Raw genomic sequence first — 24,193 nt, 5'->3', positions numbered from 1 at the left:
CAGAACATTTTCCCACACTGCAAACCCGTGGGAAAGTGGACAGTGATATTGTTCTGAAGATCAGCCCTCAGAAGGGACTGGGCCTCTGAGCAAATTCACAGAGTGAGCAGTGGCTTCACTGGTTCACCACCTGCTCCATCAATGGAGTCACTCAAAAAATCAACCTCACTCAATCCAAACTCCCTATTCTAGATTTAAAACTGTACCCACTTTGATGTGGCTGTGTTATACCTGTGGATTTTTACATTCTCCCTTCTGTTTCGAACCTTGAACATTTCAATAAGATCACCACACTCCCTCCCTTATCCAGTGCAGATTCACAGTTTCCGCAGCCCCTCCTCTTGATGAAGGTAACCTCCTCCACTCCTACTCCACTCCGAGGTCCTCTCCTGCTTCAAGAAGACCACCATCATTCCGGTACCAAAAAAGAACCAGGCAACGTGCCTCAATGACGACCGTCCGGTGGCCCTGACGTCAGTCGCAATGAAGTGCTTCGAGAGGTTGATTATGAAGCGAATCACCTCCATACTCCCAGAACACCTTGATCCACTGCAATTCGCATACCGTTGCAACCGGTCCACATCAGACGCCATTTCCCTGGCTCTACACCCATCCCTAGAGCATCTCGAAAACAAGGACTCCTACATCAGACTCCTATTTATTGACTACAGCTCCGCCTTCAACACCATAATCCCAGCCAAGCTCATATCAAAGCTCCAAAACCTAGGACTTGGCTCCTCCCTCTGCAACTGGATCCTCGATTTTCTGACCAACAGACCACAATCAGTAAGAATGAACAACAACACCTCCTCCACAATAGTCCTCAATACCGGGGCCCGCAAGGCCCCCTACTCTACTCCCTGTACACACATGACTGCGTGGCAAAACTTGGTTCCAACTCCATCTACACGTTTGCTGATGATACGACCATAGTGGGCCGGATCTCGAATAACGACGAGTCAGAATACAGGAGGGAGATAGAGAACCTAGTGGACTGGTGTAGCGACAACAATCTCTCCCTCAATGCCAGCAAAACTAAAGAGCTGGCCATTGACTTCAGGAAGCAAAGTACTGTAGACACCACTGTCAGCATCAACGGGGCCGAGGTGGAGATGGTTAGCAGTTTCAAATTCCTAGGGGTGCACATCTCCAAAAATCTGTCCTGGTCCACCCACATCAACGCTACCACCAAGAAAACACAACAGGGCCTATACTTCCTCAGGAAACTAAGGAAATTTGGCATGTCCACATTAACCCTTACCAACATTTACAGATGCACCATAGAAAGCATCCTAGTGGACTGCATCACAGCCTGGTATGGCAACTGCTCGGCCCAGGACCGCAAGAAACTTCAGAGAGTTGTGATTATCGCCCAGTCCATCACACAAATCTGCCTCCCATCCATTGACTCCATGTACACCTCCTGCTGCCTGGGGAAAGCGGGCAGCATAATCAAAGATCCCTCCCACCCGGCTTACTCACTCTTCCAACTTCTTCCATCGGGCAGGAGATACAGAAGTCTGAGAACACGCACGAACAGACTCAAAAACAGCTTCTTCCCCACTGTCACCAGACTCCTAAATGACCCTCTTATGGACTGACCTCATTAACACTACACCCTGTATGCTTCATCCGATGCCAGTGCTTATGTAGTTACATTGTATATCTTGTGTTGCCCGATTATGTATTTTCTTTTATTCCCTTTTCTTCTCATGTACTTAATGATCTGTTGAGCTGCTCGCAGAAAAATACTTTTCACTGTACCTCGGTACACGTGACAATAAACAAATCTTATCCAATCCAACCAATCCAATCCAGGTGTTCAATTTCAACAACCGGATTCTCTGCTGTTCAACACGTGCTCGCTAATGTCTGAATGTCTTCCCGATAAACGATTGTAAAAAATGTTCCCCAGAATGACAGACGGGACCAGTCCAGTCTCCTCGACAAATTGGGTTTCCCATCCTGAGATTGGTGCTCTATTCCTCTGGTTAGACAGATCCCTTCACTGCTTTGACACACGGTGCTGATGGCTTCAGACACTCACCCAGAGGAACCCACAGAGAGTAAAATATGAGAATGGAGAGGCTCCCGAGGATTAACAACCGGCAAAGTGAATATTTAATCTGGGACCTTGGAGACCCTTTAGTCCCGTCACAACTGGATTTAAAATCAGGAAAATGAATAGAAGAGTTTTACCGGGGTTAATGGAGTTTATCATTTCTCTCCACGCTGTGTACTGTAAAGGGCCTTTGAACTTTCCGATAGACATGGCGGCAGCAGATAATGAGAGTATGTGACCTTCACCACTAATCCTGTGTGTTAAAAAAATGCAATAAATTTGATTTTGTTAGAAGATTTTAGAACATATGTAAATGGTCACGTTTTCAGCATTTTTGATGATAGAGAAAATGTACAAAGTGAAATATTAATCACGTTTCTATAACTGATAAAGGGATAACTTGGAAACTCAAAGGCAGAGAATGGAAACCCCCATGTCCTGAAAAAGGTTCACAGTCTGATAACAGGTTAGTTACCGGGATATCACAAATCACAGGAGAAGAGAAACATTTAGCCTGTCCACTTGTTGTTTTACAAACAAAGTTTGGAGAACAAAGACAATGACTGAAAACACCTGGAACATATAAAAAATAAATTTCGAGAACCCAATTCATTTTTTCCAATCAAGTGGCAGTTTAACGTGGCCAATCCACCTGCCCTGCACATCTTTGGGTTGTGGGGACGAAACCCACGCAAACACGGGGAGAATGTGCAAACTCCACATGAACAGTGACCCAGAGCCGGGATCGAACCTGGGACATCGGCGCCATGAGGCAGCAGTGCTCACCACTGCACCACCATGCTGCCCCTAAAACACCTGGAACTTAATGTTCAACTCTGTAATAACTGATCCCCACAACCTGCCGAGAATCCTGCTCTCCTCTCCTGGCATCTTGAATATCTCTGATTTTAGTCACTACCCCATTGGGAGCTGGACCTTCAGCTGCCGAGGTCCTGAGCTCTGGAATTCCCTCCCTGATCCTCTCCGTCTCTCTGTCTCTTTTTCTTCCTCAATCACTCTCTCTAAACTCCACCTCCGCCATCCGGATTAATATTTCCTGATGTGTTTCTGGGTCAATTTGTGTTTTTTAACGCTCCTGTGAAACTCCTTTAGACTTTATATTACATTAAAGGTGCTAAATAAATACAAGTCTTTGCTGTTGTGGTTGTTAAGGACACGGAGCCAGTTTGTATTATAGAATAAAAATAGAACCCGTTCCCCTTTATCGTCTGACTTTCTCGGGTTGCTCAGGCTCCATGCAGGGACATGGATGACCCACTCCTTGGATACATGGACCGTGCGGCTCTCTCAGGGTCAGCCGGAAGGTCACAGACACTAACAGCCAACATCAGGCAAGTGATCAGCTCCAGCCTGGGAATCAGGTTGTATTATTTACCTTACATCTTGTCATTTATACAATATTGTAGAACAGTTATAGAAAATCTAATACTGTTTGATCACGGTCATAACGTTTGTTATTGTAAAATGCTCGCCAGTGAACAATACGCCGAGTTTTCATGGCCCGATGGACGACCATTTAAAGTTGTGACAACAACCAAGAGATAAATCCATAACAACAACTGACTGAATTATTTTATCAAACTGCAGAGTTTCAGTAAAGAACATGTCCTACCTTCTCTTCCAACAAGCTTCCTCCTGAAAGAAATGAATGAGGAACAGTGAGGATGACAGTAACAGATTTCAGGAGGAGTTAGACAGGGTGGTGAAATGAGCAGATTCAGAGCAGATGAGATTTCACACGGAGGTGTGAAGTGATGGATTTTGGAAGGAAGATTGTGGAGAGTCAAATAAACTGGAACTGAGCATCAGCCCCGCTCACAGACACAGTGACTCTCACACACCGTACCAGACACACCCACACACTCACAACATGGAACTGGGCATCAGCCCCGCTCACAGACACAGTGACTCTCACACACCGTACCAGACACACCCACACACTCACAACATGCTGGAACTAAGCATCAGCCCCGCTCACAGACACAGTGACTCTCACACACCGTACCAGACACACCCACACACTCACAACATGGAACTGGAACTGGATTACAGTGGGAGTTCCAGAAGAAAATTAAACTTCCGCAAAACAAAGATCCAGAAAATTCATTCTCAGGTTACAGGTATTCCCGGGATTCTGCAGACAGTGTGGGAGCCGGTAGTTTAGAGACAACAGCAGAACCGTTCAGGATGGGAAACAATTTCAGTTTATTTCGGATTCTAATTTATCAGTAAATTCTTATTAATTTCACAATTATCAGTTATTTTGTGACTGTGAAGTTTCACTGAACTGACCCGCAATATATTCCCTCACCTTCAGAAATATCAGCTCGTCTTTTTGCTCCATCTGTTTCTGCAACTTGGAGAGTTTCTCCTCAATAGAATTTAAAGTCTCCTGAATCTCTCGAAGGTTTTTCTCCATTGGTTCTAGAATCCTCTCCTCTTCTTCCCTGAGATCTCTGAGTAAACGCTGCTCTTTCTCAGTGAGAATCTGATGCATTTTACTGAACTCGGATGTGATGTGGGTCTGCAGACTGCTCGACTGTTTCTACCAAATGGAATGTGAAACATAATTAATGTCCCGCGATAAAGGGAACAAAACTAACCGAGATTCCGGAAAATCAGCACAGGGAGACCTCACCCTAACTTCAGAAATCTTCCCTTTCTGTTTCTGTTCCGTTTCTAGAAACGCCGATTTCTTCTCTGTGAGAGAATCTAAGGTAGAGTTCGCGTGATTCTGGGATTGGGAGAGAAAATAGCAAAATGAAAATGTTATAGCTGGAAATGGGAGAATATATCAGTTTATAAAATAATATCTTTTACCTTGTAGATTTCAGCAGCTTCATCGATGGGCAGGAAGCGGTGCTCTCTGTGTTCCCGCGAATCTCTACAAATCAGACAGATCAATTTATTGTCAGTTTCACAAAACAGCTTCAGTTCTTCCTGATGTTTCTCACAGTGAAGTTTATTTTCCTTCTCTTCCGGATTCAGCTTTAATTTTCGAGTTTTCTCGGTCAGATTCGCTAAGGCCCGATTTATCCTGAGGTTTCTTTCCGGAAACTCCGCTCTACATTCCGGGCAGGAGTTTATCTCCTTCTTTTCCCAACACTGGGAGATACAGGAGCGGCAGAAGTTGTGTCCACAATCCAGTGAAACCGGATCAGTGAAGAAATCAAGACAAATGGGACAAATTGTCTCCTCGGTCAAACTCTGAACCTGCTGTCTGAGAGCCATGTTCACACTCAGCACTTCCTGATTCAAACTGCTTTCAGTTTCAATGTTATTGCGCTGCTGACTCGACTGAACAACTTCACCCAGTGAGAATTTTAATTGTATTGACTAAAATATACTGGTCTGTATCCTGTCGACTGTTTTTTTAACTTTGTGTCAGTGTGATGATTAGGTTTAGGGCTCGGGTAAGGGTGAGGAGGGTGAGGGTTAGATGGTAATCTTATAGATGTTGGAAGATCTTGGTAATCTTATAGATGTTATAGAAGTGAAAGGAGGAAGAAGAACAAAAGGGAAGGTCTGTAATAGGGTGGAGAACAGGACAGATTAAAGGTTTCATCGTGAAAGGACAAGTAAAAAATAAAAGATGGACTCGAGGGGGTGGAAAAGACATATTTGCAGCCTCGCAAATATAAAGTAAATCAATAAAGAAATAAACCAAAGTGGGTAGTGGGGGAGGGGTCAGTTTGGGAGCGAGTAGAGGCGCATCCTGTAAGAGTACGAGTTTGGAGGCTTTATTAAAGGCGCCCCAGCCGTTCTCGCCGGCTCGGTACTCCACAAGCCCAGTGGTGGTGGCAGCCCTGGGGGTGTGGGGACAATGGAGACAGCACATGAGATTGGAGTGTCAGTGTGGTCACCGATCTGTGACAATCACCGTTTTGTTCCGGGGGGGGCTGGATGGGGGCTTTAGGAGGTGGCAGCGGGCAGGGATTGAGAGGTTTGGGAATCTCTTCATTCAGGAGGGTTTCCCGAGCAGGAGGCATTAGAGGAGGAGTTTGAGTTACCGGATGGGAACAGGTTTCGGTACCTACAGGCACGGGATTTTGTCCGGAGGCAGGTTCCAAGCTTTCCTCGCCTCCCCCTGAGGGGACTACAGGATAAGGTGATGTCAAAAACCGGGGTTGGGGAGGGGAGGGTCTCAGAGATATACAAGGAATTGATGGAGTGGGAAGGAGTCCCAATCAGGGAGGTGAAGAGGATGTGGGATGAAGAGTTGGGAGGGGAGTTGAAAGTCGGATTATGGGAAATGGCCTTGAGGGGAGTTAATTCATCCTCATCATGTACCAGGCTTCGCCTGATCCAGTTCAAGGTGGTCCATAGGGCTCATATAACGGTGGCCCAGATGAGTAGTTTTTTTGAGGAGGTGGAGGGACGGTGTGGGGGTAACCCAGCAAACCACATGTTCTGGGCATGTCCGACGTTGAGGGGATTCTGGCAGGGATTTGCGGACGTCATGTCTGAGGTCCTGGAAAGGAGGGTGACTCCGAGTCCAGAATTTGCCATTTTTGGGGTATTGGAAGATCCGGGAGACCAGTGGGGGAGGGGGAGTAGAAGCCGACATTTTGGACTTTGCCTCCCTGGTGGCCCGGAGATGGATTTTGCTGGGATGGAGGGACTCGGAGCCTCCAAAGTCAGGAGTGCGGGTCAGCGACATGGCAGGGTTTCTCAGGCTGGAAAAGATTACGTTCTCCTTGAGAGGTTCAATTCCGGGGTTCGCCCGGAGGAGGCAGCCGTTCATCGACTTCTTCAAGGAAAATTGACCATCAGCAGGGAACTTAGTATACAGATAATTAGGAAATAGGGCGGGGATGGTAGGGGATGTTACTCTTATGTTTTTTGCGTGTTTACGTGTTTGCACGGTTGTTTAATAAATGTTAAACTGTGAAAATTACAAATGCTTCAATAAAATATTATCTCAAAATATAAAGAAATAAACCAGAGAAAAATGAATAAACCAACTAAATGAACATGGGAAGAATGGGAGCAGAGGTTGTGATCTAAAATTGTTGAACTCAGTGTGGTGTCCAGGAGGCTGTAAAGTGCCCAGTGGGAAGATGAGGTTCTGTTCCTTGAGTTTTGTGTTGAACTTTATTGGAACACTGCAGCAGGCCAAGGACAGGACGGTCAGAGGTGTAAGGTAGAGAATTAAAATCACTCCCGAGTGGGATCTCACGATCATACTTACAGTCTGAATGGTCTGTAAAACACTCACCCAGTCTTTGTTTAATTTCCCAGGGTAGAGGAGACACATCCTGAGCTTCAAATACAGGATATTTAATTGAAATAAATATAAATTAATCAGTGTTTCGTTTGGAAGGAGTGTTTGGAATTTTACACAGTGAGAATGATGGAGGTTATAGGGCAGGTTTTACACCTTCTGTGTTTGTAATGAATTGTTCTGTAGGTGTTGGGTGTAACTAAGTAATAAACTACCTGAAACGCTAACTCTGTTTATCTACCGCTGCTGCCTGACCTGCATTTCCAGCATTTTCTGTGTTTATTTCAGATTTCCAGCCACGACAATATTCTGTTCTGGCTTTTCCCGGTGTCCTGGACCACACCAGCAACCACCCCACATTCCCCCACCAACCACCCTCTTAACTTCACCCCACCTCTCAGGAAACATCACCGAAGTGAGATTAACTGGTCATTCGTGTCATTATTAGTTTGTGTTGTTTCTGTGAGTAAAATAGCTGCTGCCTTTTCGTATAAACTCAAATCTTCCACAGTTACAAAGAGCACCGCTGCCACCTGCTGACAGAATGTCGGTGCTGCAGGAAAGAATTCCCCATTAAAAACAGCCCGAGAAATGGGGAGTGTCTTTGAAGGTTCACAGACACGATGGGCCGAATGGTCTCTTTCCATTGTGACATCATATTGATTGTTGCGTCACTGAGATTCGGATCGGATCAAATCCACATTTTCAAGATTGACTCACTTCAATCCCATGATTTGATTCCATGTTTGATGGCCATCATTGAGAAAGATCAGTTATAAACTGTCACGTTAATATCCACAATGATGTGACAAATGTCTACTCATTAGGATCCCCTATTCCTGTGTAAGTGTTGATAAATACTGAAGCTGGTTCTGGATTGCAGTACAAAACATCTATCTGGATGACCTCTGGGTATTTTTGCACCAACGGAACGATTTAAGTACAGGAATGGGAGAAAACAAGTGATTGGAGAACTCAGGAATCGGATAGGATCGCTCTCAGTCTTGGTATCAAACCTCTGCTTTGGGAAAGTCTGCTGCAGTCCTGGTTTGTCGCTGCTTCTGGTGAATATTGCAACGCGAAATCTGGATGCAAATATAGAGAACCTACACTGCACCAGAAACACGGGTACAGTTCTGGTCTCCTCAATGAAGGAAGGAAATATTTCCCTTCCGGTGACAATGTTCTAGACTGATTCCTGGGGAGATGGTCCTTGCAGAAGAGAATGAACAGTCTGTCGTTGTTACAAAGAGCACCGCTGCCACCGACTGACACAATCTCGGTGCTGCAGGAAATAATTCCACATTGAAAACGGCCCAATAAACATTGACGAAAGAGAAAATGCTGGAATGTCTCAGCAGGTCTGGCAGTATCAGTCGAGAGAGAAAAGAGCTAACGTTTCGAGTTCGATGACCCTTTGTCAAAGCTAACAGACAGAGAAAGTGGGAATGAAAGATGAGTCATAGCCACAGAAACCCAGGGAAAGCGGTGCTATTGGATTGGATTTGTTTATTGTCACGTGTACCGAGGTACAGTGAAAAGTATTTTTCTGCGAGCAGCTCAACAGATCATTAAGTACATGAGAAGAAAAGGGAATAAAAGAAAATACATAATAGGGCAACACAAGGTACACAATGTAACTACATAAGCACTGGCATCGGATGAAGCATACAGGGTGAAGTGTTAATGAGGTCAGTCCATAAGAGGGTCATTTAGGAGTCTGGTGACAGTGGGGAAGAAGCTGTTTTTGAGTCTGTTCGTGTGTGTTCTCAGACTTCTGTATCTCCTGCCCGATGGAAGAAGTTCGAAGAGTGAGTAAGCCGGGTGGGAGGGATCTTTGATTATACTGCCCGCTTTCCCCAGGCAGCGGGAGGTGTAGATGGAGTCAATGGATGGGAGGCAGGTTCGTGTGATGGACTGGGCGGTGTTCACGACTCTGAAGTTTCTTGCGGTCCTGGGCCGAGCAGTTGCCATACCAGGCTGTGATGCAGCCCGATAGGATGATTTCTATGGTCCATCTGTAAGAGTTGGTAAGAGTCAATGTGGACATGCCGAATTTCCTTAGTTTCCTGAGGAAGTATAGGCGCTGTTGTGCTTTCTTGGTGGTAGCGTCGACGTGGGTGGACCAGGACAGATTTTTGGAGGTGTGCACCCCTCGGAATTTGAAACTGCTAACTATCTCCACCTCGGCCCCATTGATGCTGACACGGGGTGGGTGCAGTACTTTGCTTCCTGAAATCAATTACCAGCTCTTTAGGTTTGCTGGCATTGAGGAAGAGATTGTTGTCGCTACACCAGTCCACTAGGTTCTCTATCTCCCTCCTGTATTCGGACCAAGGGGAAAGAGTGCTAATGGCAGTCCCCAGAGAGAACAAAAGATGTGAAAGGTGAAACAGCAGCGAAACTAACATCAGAGGATGAACTGTAGATGTGGGGGGAGGGGAAAACAATGAGAAGGTGAAGGAAAAGTGGATAAGATTCGGGGGGGGGAATTAAATATATATTAAGAAAGAAAGAAATGGTAAAAGACAGTTAAAATGAAATGGGATGAAAACAAATCAGTCGAGGTGGGGTAGAGCTGATCATCTGAAGTTGTCATAGATTATCATAGAATTTACAATGCAGAAGGAGGCCATTCGGCCCATCGAGTCTGCACCGGCTCTTGGAAAGAGCACCCTACCCAAGGTCAACACCTCCACCCTATCCCCATAATCCAGTAACCCCACCCAACACTAAGGGCAATTTTGGACACTAATGGCAATTTATCATGGCCAATCCACCTAACCTGTCCACCTATTGTTGAATTCGATGTTCAGGCCGGAAGGTTGTAGTGTGCCTAACCGGAAGACGAGATGATATTCCTCGTTGAGCTTCACTGGAACATTGCAGCAGGCCAAGAACAGACATGTGGGCATGGGAGCAAGGTCTTTTGTTAAAATGGCAAGCAACAGGAAGGTCAGGATCCTGAATGCGCACAGACCGAAGATGCTCAGCAAAGCAGCTTCAAGGTATTTACCAAGACTCGCTTCCACAGCCATATTTCCTTGCTCAGTGACTGTCTTCATCTTTTATCCAATAAACATTGACTGTCTTTGAAATATCGCACGCAAAATGGGGCGAATGGCCTTCTGCTATCCTGGATAACACTATGATTCTGGTATACTCTCAGATCTGAATCTGACCAAATCCACACGTTGAGAATTAATTCCATCCAATCTAATTGTTTGGTTATAATTTCCCTGTCCATCATTGCGAAAGATTAGCTGGAAAGTCCCAAACTGAAAATCACAATCATGTGGAAATGATTTACCAATTAAGATTCTCCATCAATGTATAAGGTCTGATAGAGTCTTTACTATTTATCCGGCTTTGATTTCAGCGACAGAAAACAATTGTGCCAACAGAGCGATTGGTGGTGGGGAATAAAAATGCTGCCCAGCCAGCAAAACCCGTGAGAAAATGAGAAGGGACCAGGTTTAACCCCTCAGGTCCCTGACCAGAATCCATCCAGCGCTGGGCTGTCGTGTTGGGTGTTCTGGTTTACAAACAAGCCAACAATGCTGGAAGTGGTGTAATGCTATTTTATTAACTGTTCAACTATGTTAACATACTGTAAACATTTCCTATCACTAGCTATGGTGAGGCACTCAGCACATGGTGAATGTCTGTGATGCAGGCTGTGAGCTCTGTGCTCTGAGCTGGCTGCTGCTGGAATGAGCGGGAACTCTCCTGTCACCTGTCTTTATAGTGCTTGTGCTCTCACTGGCGATTGGCTGCGGTGTTATGTATGCTGGTTGGACCTACTGTATGTCCATCAGTGTGTATATGTGATTGCACCATAATGTACTGATGTATATTATGACATCCCCCTTTTTTACAAAGAACATGTGCCTATGTGAGAATAAATAACATGTAATTAGTGTATCTGTGTGTGCAGTATTTATATAACTATGTACATGAGGCTAGTCTATATACACGGGAAGGTGCCTGGTGCAGAGAAAAAATAAGGTGTTGCACCAACAACAAAACTAATAACGAATGCTATAAACAAACTAGTGAAATGCTGAAACAGGATGAAAGAACAAAGCATTGAGTCCAGCATTGTAAGGCTCATAAATCAAGTCTCTGAGATGGGCGACGAATTCGGGTTGACCGCCTCAAGGGTGGGTCAGGAGCCACCGGCTGAGGATCGGGCCGAGCCACGGCCAAGTGAGGAGGATGCAGAGTATCCGGAAGCTCTACAAAGTCCAGGTCGGGGACAACAGGAGGGCATGGCACCGGTGGAGGATCGCGTAGCGAGCGTGGAACCAGACGAAGGGCACGCCGATTGCGGCGGCGAATGGAGCCATCAGGCAGACGAACCAGGAATGAGCGGGGAGCCTCCAGCCGAAGAATCACAGCAGTCGCAGACCAGTCACCCTCCGGAAGGTGGATTCAGACGTTGTCACCTGGCGCCAGAGCAGAAGATCAGTCGCTCGAGCGTCATGCGCCGCCTTGTGCTGCGCGCGAGACTGTTGCATCCGCTAAAGGACCGGAGCATGGTCGAGGTCTGGGACGTGAATGGATGGTACAGTGGTCCTGAGGATGCGACCCATCAGCAGCTGGGCTGGTGACGGGCTCGTGGACATTGGAGCCAAGCGATAGTCCAGGCAAGGTGAGGCAGAAGTCGGATCCTACATCAGCAGCCTTGCAGACGAACCTCTTTACGATGTGGATGCCATTGTCTGCTTTGTCATTTGACTGGGGGTGCAGGGGACTGGACGTCACGTGTACAAAGTTGTACCTGCTGGCGAAGTTAGACCATTCCTGGCTCGCGAAGCAGGGGCCATTGTCCGACATCACAGTGAGTGGGTTGCCATGACGAGCAAAGGTCTCTGCAGGCACGGATAACAGCCGATGACGTGATGTCGTGCAGGCGTACAACCTCGGGATAGCTGGAAAAATAATCAACTATGAGAACATAGTCCCTGCCGAGCGCATGGAACAGGTCCACGCCTACCTTAGACCAAGGGGACGTGACCAACTCATGGGGCTGAAGGGCCCTCCCGTGGTTGGGCCGGCTGGAACCGCTGACAGGTGGGGCAATTGAGCACAGTGTTGGCAATGTCCTCATTTATGCCAGGCCAGTAGACAGCCTCTCGGGCCCTCCGTCGGCACATCTCTACGCCGAGATGGCCCTCGTGCAGCTGCTCTAAAACCAGGTGATGCCTGCTGTGTGGGATCACAATGCGGTCCAGCTTCAGGAGGACGCCATCAACGACTGCCAGATCGTCTCGAATATTATAGAACTGCGGGCATTGTCCCTTGAGCCATCCGTCAGTCATGTGGCGGATCCTGCATTGTAGCAGGGGCTCAGCCGCAGTCTCACGGTGAATGTGGGTTAGGCGTTCATCCGTGGCCGGCAGATTTGCAGCCGTAAAGGCCACATGGGCGTCGACTTGGCAAACAAACCCCTCTGGGTCGGACGGAGTGGTGACTGCCCTGCACAGAGCGTCGGCTATGATCAGGTCCTTACCCGGTGTGTACACGAGCTGGAAATCGTATCTCCGGAGCTTGAGCAGAATGCGTTGTAGGCGAGGGGTCATGTCATTGAGGTCTTTTTGGATGATGCCGACCAGCGGGCGATGGTCAGTCTCCACAATGAACTCGGGAAGGCCATACACGTAGTCATGGAACTTGTCGACACCGATCAACAGGCCTAGGCACTCCTTCTTGATTTGCGCATAGCGCTGCTCTGTGGGGGTCATGGCCCGTGACGCATAGGCAACGGGCCCATGATGAGGTGTCATCTCGTTGCAGGAGCACCGCCCCTATGCCAGATTGGCTAGCGTACGTTGATATTTTCATCTCCCTTGCAGGATCGGAAAACGCCAATATCGGCGCGGTGGTCAGCTTGACCTTGAGCTCCTCCCATTCACACTGATGGGCGGGAAGCCACTGGAAGTCTGTCGTCTTCCTAACTAGGTTGCGGAGAGCCTTGGTGTGGGAAGTGAGGTTAGGGATGAACTTTCCTAGGAAGTTGACCATTCCTCAGAACCGGAGCACCGCCTTCTTATCCGCCAGCTTCTGGCTGGCCGTGATAGCTGCCACCTTGTCCGCATCCGGCCGCACACCCAACCGGGAGATGTGGTCTCCTAAAAACCTGAGTTCGGTCTGGCTCTGTTGAAGAACATTTGGCTCTGTTGAGGCGCAGGCCTTGGTCCCATATTTGCTTAAAAACGCGTTGGAGGCGACTGATATGCTCCTGCGGGGTGGTGGACCAGATGATGATGTCGTCCACATAGACGCGCACACCCTCGATGCCCTCCATCATCTGCTCCATGATGCGGTGGAACACTTCAGATGCTGATATGATTCCAAATGGCATTCTATTGTAGCAGTACCTGCCAAATGGGGTGTTGAAAGTACACAGCTTTCTGCTGGACTTGTCCAATTGAATCTGCCAGAAGCCGTTTGATGCATCCAGCATGGTGAATATGTTGGCTCGAGCCATCTCGCACGTGGTCTCCTCACGCTTGGGGATAGGGTAATGCTACGATGTTACGATTTAAATCCTTCGGGTCGATACAGATCTGGAGCTCGCCGGAAGGCTTCTTGACGCACACCATGGAACTGACCCAGTCGGTTGGTTCCGTCACTCTGGAAAGCACTCCTTGGTCCTGGAGGTCCTGCAGCTGCTGCTTGAGGCGGTCCTTGAGGGGTGTTGGGACTCTGTGAGGTGCATGAACCACAGGCGTGGCGTCCTGTTTGAGCAGGATTTTGTATGCGTATGGAAGTGTGCCCATGCCTTCGAAGACATCTCGGTGTTGAGTGATGATGGCACTTAGTTGTGCCCTGAAGTCCGCATCTTGGAAGTCAGACGTGTCCTCTGGAGAGAGGGAATGTACGCGCTGCACGAGGTTGAGGAGCTTGCACGCCTGTGCACCTAGCAGAGAGTCCTTTGAGGAGCCCACGATCTCAAAAGGTAGGGTGACTTTTCGCGAGTTGTGCATCACCTCGAGTTGGTATGACCCGGTGGCGGGGATGACGTTACCATTATAGTCGACCAGTTGGCAATTGGATGGGAGAATTGTTGGTTTGACCCCCAGGGTTTGAAATGCTGACCATGCGAGGAGATTGGCGGAAGCACCAGTGTCCAGACGGAATCTGATCTGGGATCGGTTGACCGTCAGGGTGGCACACCACTCGTCGTCCGGATCAATGCTGTGCACCAACAGCGGCTGGTGCTTTCGATTCGGGGACAGCCTGTTCTTGGTTATGACGGTGACTCGAAAAGGCTCCCTGTCCTCGGTGTCACTGGTCTGCATGAAGTCAGGATCGGACTCGGTGAAGGTGGGTTGGATTGCCCGAACATTCCTGCGAGGCTGGTTAAATCGTTGCGAGTTGGCAGGCTGGGCTGCTCGACAGCAGGCAGCATAGTGGCCAAGCCAGCCACAGCGTAGGCACTATCGCGATTTTGCAGGGCACTGCCGCTTAAAGTGGGCGGAGCCACCGTTGCCGCTCGTCGTGACGTCAGTGCGTTCGTTGCGCCACCGCGCATGCACGGTACGGTCTTGTGTGGTGCGGGCCTGCGCATCGCGTTCCTCCACGTCTCCGTCCCCTCGTTTGGCGCGTACAAGCGCGGGAGGCCTCAGAAAGCGCGCAAAATGGCCGCCCTCCTCAAGACTGCGGCCCGGGAGATGTTCGATCGTTTAGACCCGTTCCACCTCATGGGGCCCTTGCCACGCCGTTTCAGCTGCCTGTATGTAGGAGTACCGGCTGGTGGCATTCTCATGCAGGACACAGGTCCCGATGGCAGTCGGTAGCGTTAGTTGTTTAACTTTAAGGAGCTGCTGACGCAGGGTGTCCGACATGACCCCAAAAACAATCTGGTCGCGTATCATGGAGTCGGAGGTGGGCCCATAGCCGCAGGATTGCGCGAGGATGCGGAGGTGTGTTAAATAGGATTGGAAAGGATTGTCCTTACCCTGCAAGCGCTGCTGGAACAGGTACCTTTCAAAGCTTACGTTGACTTCAACACTGAAGTGTGTGTCGAATTTGAGGAGCACCGTCGTGTTCTTGGTTTGTCCTTGTCGTCCGCGAATGTCAGGGAGTTAAAGATGTGGATGGCATGTTGCCCAGCCGTGGAGAGAAGAAGGGCTATCTTCCTGGCGTCCAATGCATTCTCCCTGTCCGTGGCCTCGAGGAAGAGCTGGAAGCGCTGTTTAAATATCTTCCAATTTATCCCGAGATTGCCAGCGATGCGGAGCGGCGGCGGCGGGTTGATGTTCTCCATGCTGTAGGATGCCGGAATGCTGAGAAGTTGCAGGTGGGTCTCACAAGTGCTATATTGCGGCCACTCCTTGTACCATGTCGTGTTGGGTGTTCTGGTTTACAAACAAGCCAACAATGCTGGAAGTGGTGTAACGCTATTTATTAACTGTTCAACTATGCTAACATTCTGTAAACGTGGGTATCAGCAATACCAGCTTAACTGTGGACCCTTTCCTATCACTAGCTATGGTGAGGCACTCAGCACATGGTGAGTGTCTGTGATGCAGGCTGTGAGCTCTGTGCTCTGAGCTGGCTGCTGCTAGAATGAGCGGGAACTCTCCTGTCCCCTGTCTTTATAGTGCTTGTGCTCTCACTGGTGATTGGCTGCGGTGTTATGTATGCTGGTTGGTCCTACTGCATGTCCATCAGTGTGTGTATGTGATTGCACCATAATGTACTGATGTATATTATGACAGGATGGATCTGTTAGTGATCTTTAATCCCACAGATTGTCAGCGGGGCTGAGTTTTTCCCGCTGATATTCCATCCCGGATTGAAGATGGGAAAGATTCAGTGAAAGTATGGGTGAAAGTGTGGAGATGGGACATGTTGTCCGCATTGTAAAATGACACCTGTCCCCCCTCATAGTCCAGGAAAACCCCGATCTTCCTGGGATTCACACTCGGGGCGAGGGGGGTCAGTGAGGGGGAAGTGGCGGCAAAATAACCAAATCCGGGCTCCAGCCACAAAACCCAGAATCCAGACTCAGGTCTTGGGGAGATTCCCCCTTTCCTGTTCACATACTCTCGGGCCACTCCCAGCCACCACCGAGTCTTCTCCCCCACCCCCACCTCCCAGTAATGTCTCCCTTATGTGAATCCCTCTGATCCCAGGACACATTCCCAGGGATTAAACCTCTCCGGGGTGTCAGGGAGCGGCTGCTGTTTGTCTCCGAGTCTCACACTGGTCCGGTCCTCAGACAGGATGAGCTGGGGATGCGCTGTGTTCAGATCCAGAGTCAGAGAGGCTGGAGCTGGGGGAAAGTTAAAATAACACAGTCAGTGATTTAGAGAGGGAGGGGGAGAGATGAGAGAGGGAGGGGGATGGAAGAGAGAGGGAGGGGTAGAGAAGGGCCAACGGGGTAGGTGAGGGAGAGGATAGTGAGGGAGAGGGAAGAAAGAGGGAGGGGTGGGGAGCAGAGGAGAGAGGTTTCTGAGGGAAGGGGAGAGGAGAACGAGTGGTAAAGGAGAAGGAGCAGGAATGGGAACATGGAGAGAGGTGGGGAGAGAGGTAGTGACACAGATGGAAAAGAGAAGGGAGGGCAAGGGGTGCAGTTGAGAAGAGAGATAACAAGACAGCAATGCGAGGGAGTGGAGAGAGCAGGAGTAAAGAGGGAGAGTCCAGATGAAAAAGTTTGGGAGAGGGTGAGAAACAGTGAGCAGTGTATCATAGCAGGATAGTGTGGGGCTGTGAGAGAACGAGATGGAGGGGTAGAGAGTTCAGGCTGGCAGGGAGAGTCTGTGTGTGAGAGACAGGAGGATGGGGAATAAAAGTGGGAGAGTGAGAAAGAAAGAGGGTGATGATTAGTGAGAGAAATAGAGTGGGAAGGGAGAGAATGTGCAAGACAGACAGAGAAAGAAAGTGGAAGGAGCAGGGAAGGAAGTGCAGAGGGTGAGAGGGAGAGATGGAGCAGAATGATGAGGGGAGGGAAAGGGTGCAATTGGAGAGAGTATGGGTAGGTGGGAGAGAGCGTGGTGTTTAATAAGGCCAAGGCCACTCTGTACAAGAACAACGTGAGGTTTGGTGTGGTGCACCCGGCTCATCTTCGAGTAACTTTCGAGGACAGAGATTATTATTTTGATGGGCTGGAGGATGCGTTTGTGAGGAAGCACGGATTGGGGATGAACTGAAGTGCTTGAGGACTATGGAGTTTTTTCTTTGATTACTGTTAACTTAATCTGCATTTGTATCTTGTGGGGGACTGTTACAATGTGGGGGTGGATTTGGGGTTGTGCTCAGGCTTGTTGGTGGGTGTGTGTTATGGGTGAAGTTGGGGTTTGTATGTTGTACTGTTCAGTTGTATTTGTGAGGGGGGGGAACTGGGTGTAGTTTTTTAGTTATCCTCTGGGCTTCAGTATTAAAGTTTGATTAGGGCGGGCGGGGGTTGATTGTTGATATATTGTGTGTTGACTTTGACCTTTACCCTCTGCTGGGGTCGCAATGCTGGCAGTGCAGCAAGTCAATGGGAGCGGAGAAGGGGGAATGTCTGCAGTTTGTTACCATGGGGATTTTTTTTTAAGGTAATGAGCTTTGACCTTTTGTTTCTGTTTTGTTTGGGCTCGGGGATGAGGATGGGGGTGGATTTTGTTTTTCTCTTGGTTGTTAGGATGGTGTTCAGGATGGGGTGGGGCTGGGAGGGAGCTGAGGAGGGGGGGAGGGGAAACTGCTGACAGTGATGATTCCCTGGCTCTGCGACTGACGTTTTGGGGATGTGGCGGCCATCTTGAATGTGCCCGGAGTTGGCGCAGGTTGCGGCAATGCTGGATTGCCTCACAGGGTGGATATGGCTAATTCTGGGATGGAGGTGGTGCCAGAGGTTCCCGATCCAGTTGATAACCTGGAATTTGAGGGGTTAAATGGTCCAGTAAAATGGTCGCAGGTGTTTGAACACTAGAGATGTTTGAAGGTGGATGTGGTCTCTTGACTGGAGACCCATCAAAGCATTAAGGATCAAACGAGGTTGCGGAAGGGTTGGGTGCGACAGGCAAACTATTCAGGTTTTGATTGTAGGATGTGGGGGGCTGCTGGCACGGTAGCACAGTGGGGAGCACTGTTGCTTCACAGCTCCAGGGTCCCAGGGTCAATTCCCGGCATGGGTTTCTGCCTGTGTGGAGTCTGCACAGCTTCGTTGGGGGACATAATGGGATTTCTGCACTGAGAGAAGATCAAGTAGACTCTGAGGGGGTGGGTGGGAGGATTCTACTGGAGGTGACAGCCGTTTATCTCCTTTCTCAGGAATTGGTCACCATCAGCTGTTCAGTGTGGGGGGGGGGGGGGGGGTTTGTCGTTTAGTTGGGTGAAGGGTCATTAAGGTTTTGTTTTCTGTATGGGGGAGGGAAGTGGGGATTTGGGGGTGGGTGGGATGGTTCTATTGTTGGGGGCTTGTTTGTTATAAGGAAAAATTTTGCTTGAATAAGTTACTCTGTTCATAATGAAAACCGTTGCAATAAAAATATTTTTTAAAAGATGGCAGAGATCAAACCCTTGCAATTATGTAGCAGCAACAAAATCGATATCGAGACTTCCGGTGGCGGCCATGACCTGCTAGGTAGCGCGAACGGCACCTCCCGCCGGGATCGGTATTTCGAGCCACTAAACGGGGTGGTGGCGGCACTTGACGGCAGGGACCGGTGCAGGAACGGACGCGGGAGAGGTTCCCCCCGGTGTTGCATGGAGGGAACCATGAGTGGAGCCGGCAGACGTGCGAACGCGGGGAAGAAGACAGAGAAGGTCCGGGAGGACAAAATGGCGGCCGGAGAAGATCGGGAGGTGTGGGACCAGTGGGCCAGAGAACAGCAAGAGCTCCTTAAAAACTGCTTCATGGAGTTGAAAACGGAGATGCTGGCCTCCATGGAGAGAATTGTGGTGACCCAGAAGGCGCAGGAGAAGGAGATCAAGGAGGTGAGGAGGAAGGTGGCGGAGAATGAGGACGAGATCCTGGGCCTGGCGGTGAAGGTGGAAGCGCACGAGGCGCTACATAAGAGATGGCAGGAGAGGCTAGACGACCTTGAGTACAGGCCTCGGAGCCATAATCTGCAGATCCTGGGCCTTCCCGAAGGAGCGGAGGGGGCGGACGCGAGCACATACTGTGGTAGTCTGTGTTCGGAGGATTACGGTACCTAGTAATGCCGGAATACCATTGGTGGAGAATGTACTTGTTCCCATTGGATAAGCTTGTATGTTAGCTCCGCCCTGCAAGGCGGGGTATAAGAGCCCGTGCCGCCCCAGCGGCTTTCTTCTGTACCTGCGCTGCTGGGAGAAACATCTAGCGTATTATAGCCTTCAATTGTCTCCAATCTCGTTTCTGGGGTTATTGATCGTGCATCACGTACGTGGCCACAATGTTGGGGACGCTGATGGGCGTGGGGGCCTTCCCGCGGCCCTTGGAGCTGGATGGGGCGCACAGGGTTCTCGCCAGAAAGCCGAGGGTAAACGAGCCACCGAGGGCAATGGTGATACGGTTTCATCGCTTGGCAGACCGGGAGCGAGTCCTGCGGTGGGCAAAGAAAGAGCGGAGCAGTAAGTGGGAGAATGGCAAGATCCGCATTTACCAGGACTTGGGAGCTGAGCTGGCGAGGAGGTGTGCGGGTTTCAACTGGGCTAAGGCGGTCCTCCACAGTAAAAGGGTGAATTTTGGGCTCCTGCACCCGGCGAGACTTTGGCTAACATACCAGGACAGGCACCACTACTTTGATACGCCGGACGAGGCGTGGTCGTTCCATCAGGCAAGAGAAGCTGGACCTGAACTAAGGAACAGTTGTATGGGGGTGAAATGTGTGGGTGAGGGGGAGGGAAACCAAGGGTAAGACGGCGGGTAAAGCATAAGTTTATTGACTTGTCTGCTCCAGTTTGGTTGGTGATTTTGTTGTGTGTTTTGTTTTCCAGGTGTTTGGTTCTAGGGGGTGGGAAACGCCCGGGACGGGTGTAGAATCCTGGTATTTCCAATACAACTAGTACAGGTAAAAGATAGCTGTTTAAGCAAAACATATAGCTTCAATAGATACATGAAACAGCATAATTCCATCATAGATTAAAACAGCGCAGTTGCGAGACAATTTGACACTATACTTGTGCTGTTGTCAAGGACAAAGGCTGAATTCCATGGCAACGAGGTGGCAGGAGTCCAGTGCAGTTTGTAGAGCATTGAATCAAATATATGTTTGATTCCAGCTTTCTCGACATGAAGTCTCCATTGTTACATTAGCCAAGCTAGCTTAAAACCAGTTTATTGCCGGTAAAGATAAAGCAGAATATCTCAATCCTTAACAGAGACAAGTATGCAGATACGCATCATTTAAAGCTAATGTTGCACATTGAAGATGGATGGCTTGCGGCCAAATCAATTGTGTTTGAGTCTAACCCAAACCAATTCGGATTATATCGGGGTGTGATTAGATGACTTAAGACAGATATGGAAGTGTATAACTGAAAAGTTTCCCCCCCGCCATTTTAGTCTGTCCTTAATTGACTGTCCTTAATTGTCAGTCTGTTAGTCTGTTTAGTCTGTTAGTCTGTCTGTTTAGTAAGTCTGTCTTTAATTCTCTTAGTCTGTCTTTAATTTGCTGAGTCTGTCTGTCTGTCTGTCAGTCTGTTTAGTCAGTCTGTCTTTGTAGTGATGTAGTGTTTTTGACTTTGAGTTTGAGTTTAGCTGAAGATTAGTTCTCTTTCTTTTTCATGTTTCATTTCCAGAATTTGACCTTTTAAAAGTTACTTTCGAGCTGTCTGCCTAAACAAAAAGATAATGTATTTGATTCTCTGGAAGCTTCAAATTGTCTACGAATTGCCTTTTAAATGACTTTCAAATTGTAATCAATAGAAGACAAATAAAATAATTCCTTTTTGGCACCGGAGAAGTTTCAACTTAAATTTCTGCTGAGTCCGAGTAATCGCAAAGTGCCACTGGTAACCGAATAGTAGAAATAATATAAATTCCTTCAACTTTACACAGTCAAAGAATAGTAGGAATCTAACAACTTGGCGCAGTCCAAAAATATTACAGATCTTTCAACTTGTCGTAGTTCGGCAGGAATAGATCCTTCAACTAGGTTTCCCACAGCGGGTTGTCCGGCGCACGGGGTGGTCCCAGATGGAGCTTGCCCCTCTACCCTGCGGGGGAGGGGGGGGGGGGGATTGGGTGGCCAGAAGGAGGCAACAAGTTTAGGGTTGGAATATAGAGGCGGGAGCGGCCGGGGTCAGCATGGGTGAGCTGACTCCCGGAAGCACAATGGGGGGGGGGAAACCGGGGCTAAGCGGATGCTTGGCAGGAGGGGGGGGGGCGCTGGGGGAGGGGGGGAATGGGTGCTGCTTTGCTGACTGAAGGGGGGGGGGGGGGGGACGCCAAGGGGAGAGCTGGAAGCGGGAGGCGGGGGCACGTGGCTGGCCGAAAAAGGGAGATGGCTAGCCGGCGGGATGGGGGGGGTTGTCAACCCCCCAACCAGGCTGATCACGTAGAACGAGGGGCCTGAATGGGCCGGTCAAGAGGTCCCGTCTGTTCTCGCATCTGAAGGGGTTGAAGGCGGACGTGGCCATGTTGCAAGAGATGCACTTAAAGCTCGCTGACCAGGCTGAGGAAAGGATGGGTGGGACAGGTGTTTCACTCGGGGTTAGACTCCAAGACCAGAGGGCTGGCAATTTCGGTTAGGAAACGAGTGGCATTTGAGGCCGGGGAGTATCGTAGCGGATAAGGGGGGGCAGGTATATAATGGTGAGTAGCAAGCTGCAGGGGGCCCGGGTGGTGCTAGTGAATGTATATGCCCCGAACTGGGTCGATGCGGACTTCATGAGGCGCGTGTTGGGTAGGCTCCCGGACTTGGAGACAAGTAACCTGAAAATGGGAGGGGACTTTAATACGGTCTTGGATCCGAGCTTAGATCGTTCCAAGTCCAGGTCGGGAAAGAGGCTGGTGGCGGCCAGGGCCTTTTGGGAGTTCATGGGCCAGTTGGGGGGGGGAGTGGACCCCTGGAGGTTTGCGCGGCCAAGGGCGAAGGAGTTCTCCTTTTCCTCCCACGCCCATAAAGTCTATTCGCAGATAGACTTCTTTGTGCTGAATAGGGCGTTGATCCCGAGGGTGGAGGGGGTCGAATACTCAGCCATTGCGGTCTCAGACCATGCGCCGCACTGGGTGGACCTGCGATTGGGGGCGGAGCGGGGTCAGTGCCCTCTCTGGAGACTGGATGTGGGGCTGCTGGCGGATGAAGAGGTGTGTGGGCAGATAAGGAGGAGTATTGAGAATTATGTGGGAGTGAATGACACAGGGGAGGTAACGGTGGCAGTGGTTTGGGAGGCTCTGAAGGCGGTTGTTAGGAGAGAGTTAATCTCCATTAGGTCCCACAGAGAGAAGAAGGAGAGGGTGGAGAGAGAGAGGCTGGTGGGAGAGATACTCAGGGTAGACAGGAGGTACGTGGAGGCCCCAGAGGGGGGGGCTGTTGAATGAGCGCCGGAAACTACAGGCGGAGTTTGACTTGCTGACCACGGGGAAGGCAGAGGTGCAGCTGAGGAAAGTGAAAGGGGCAGTTCATGAGTATGGGGAGAAGGCGAACAGGATGCTGGCGCACCAGCTGCGTAAGAGGGAGGCGGCTAGAGAGATTGGGGGAGTGCGGGATAGGGAAGGCAACATGGTGCTGAGCCCGGAGAGGGTTAATGAAGTCTTCAGGGAGTTCTATGGGAAGCTAAACGAGTCGGAGCCCCCTGGGGAGGGGGAAGGGATGAGGCAGTTTATGGACCGGTTGAGATTCCCAAGGGTGGAAGTGGAGCGGGTGGAGGGACGGGGGACCCCAATTGAGTTGGAGGAGGTAGTCAGGGGGCTGGTAGTCAGGGGGCTGGCAGGCATGCAGACGGGTAAGGCCCCGGGCCCGGACCGCTTCCCCGTAGAATTTTATAAGAATTTCTCGGAGCTGCTGAGCCCACTCCTGCTAAGAACCTTCAATGAGGCAAAGGAGAGAGGGACCCTCCCTCCGACAATGTCGCAGGCATTGATTTCACTCATCTTGAAGAAGAAGGATCCACTTCAGTGTGGGTCCTACAGGCCGATATCGCTCCAGAACGTAGATGTCAAGCTGTTGGCAAATATTCTGGCCACCAGAATAGAGGACTGTGTCCCAGGAGTGATTGGGGAGGACCAGACGGGTTTTGTTAAGGGCAGGCAGCTGAACACGAATGTGAGGAGGCTCCTGAATATCATCATGATGCCCTTGGAGGGGGGTGAGGTGGAGGTGGAGGTGGTGACTGCGATGGACGCGGAGAAGGCCTTTGACAGGGTGGAGTAGGAGTATCTGTGGAAGGCGCTTGGCGGGTTTGGATTTGGTGAGGGATTTATAGGGTGGGTCAAGCTGCTGTATCAGGCCCCTGTAGTGATTGTGTCCACAAACTGGCTAAGGTCGGAGTATTTCAGGCTGCACGGGGGGACGAGACAGGGGTGTCCCCTGTCCCCGTTGCTGTTTGCCCTGGCAATTGAGCCGTTGGCCATTGCACTCAGGACTTCGGGGATTGGAGGGGGCTGGTGCGCGGAGGGGAGGAGCACCGGGTCTCCCTCTACGCGGATGTTGTATATTTCGGACCCGTTAGAGGGGATGGGGGAGGTCATACGGATCCTGAGGCACTTTGGGAGGTTCTCGGGGTATAAGTTGAACGTGGGGAAGAGTGAGCTGTTCGTGAACCACGCTAGGGGCCAGGAGGAGAGACTGAGGGAGCTCCCGCTCAGGATAGTGGAGAGGAGCTTTCGGTACTTGGGGATACAAGTGGCCAGGAACTGGGATGTCCTGCACAGGCTCAACTTAACCCGGCTCGTGGAGCAGATGGAGGAAGAGTTTCAAAGGTGGGATATGCTCCTGCTTTCCCTGGCAAGAGGGGTGCAG

At 49.8% G+C, this 24,193-nt stretch overlaps 2 protein-coding genes and 1 long non-coding RNA gene across 6 annotated transcripts in view; 2 read left to right on the top strand and 1 right to left on the bottom strand.

Moving 5' to 3' along the window:
• Positions 1–24,193, top strand: part of LOC140390456 (zinc-binding protein A33-like) — a 181,282-nt gene that overhangs the window by 58,853 nt on the left and 98,236 nt on the right. The window lies entirely within an intron of this gene.
• LOC140390457 (nuclear factor 7, brain-like) lies at positions 1,950–5,405 on the bottom strand. The gene is made up of 5 exons (XM_072475608.1): positions 4,904–5,405; positions 4,722–4,817; positions 4,395–4,628; positions 3,696–3,718; positions 1,950–2,315 (listed from the first exon to the last, which is right to left on the bottom strand). Exons 1-5 carry the CDS (start codon positions 5,312–5,314, stop codon positions 2,099–2,101), a joined length of 981 nt encoding a protein of 326 aa, XP_072331709.1. The 5' UTR covers positions 5,315–5,405; the 3' UTR covers positions 1,950–2,098.
• LOC140390464 (uncharacterized) overlaps positions 5,197–24,193 on the top strand; it is a 34,983-nt gene continuing 15,986 nt past the window's right edge. The window contains exons 1-2 of one of the 3 annotated variants that reach the window (XR_011934648.1): positions 5,197–5,397; positions 20,226–20,299. This is a non-coding gene — a long non-coding RNA (uncharacterized lncRNA). Of the gene's footprint in view, positions 5,433–7,780; positions 8,151–20,225; positions 20,300–24,193 lie in introns of those variants that run through there. The other 2 variants (XR_011934646.1, XR_011934647.1) reach the window with 2 other exon arrangements.

Source organism: Scyliorhinus torazame, chromosome 14, assembly GCF_047496885.1.
Source record: "Scyliorhinus torazame isolate Kashiwa2021f chromosome 14, sScyTor2.1, whole genome shotgun sequence".
In the NCBI taxonomy this organism is placed as follows: domain Eukaryota; kingdom Metazoa; phylum Chordata; class Chondrichthyes; order Carcharhiniformes; family Scyliorhinidae; genus Scyliorhinus; species Scyliorhinus torazame.
The sequence above is the reverse complement of the archived record's forward strand: the minus strand, read 5'-3'. Positions and strand labels throughout refer to the sequence as shown.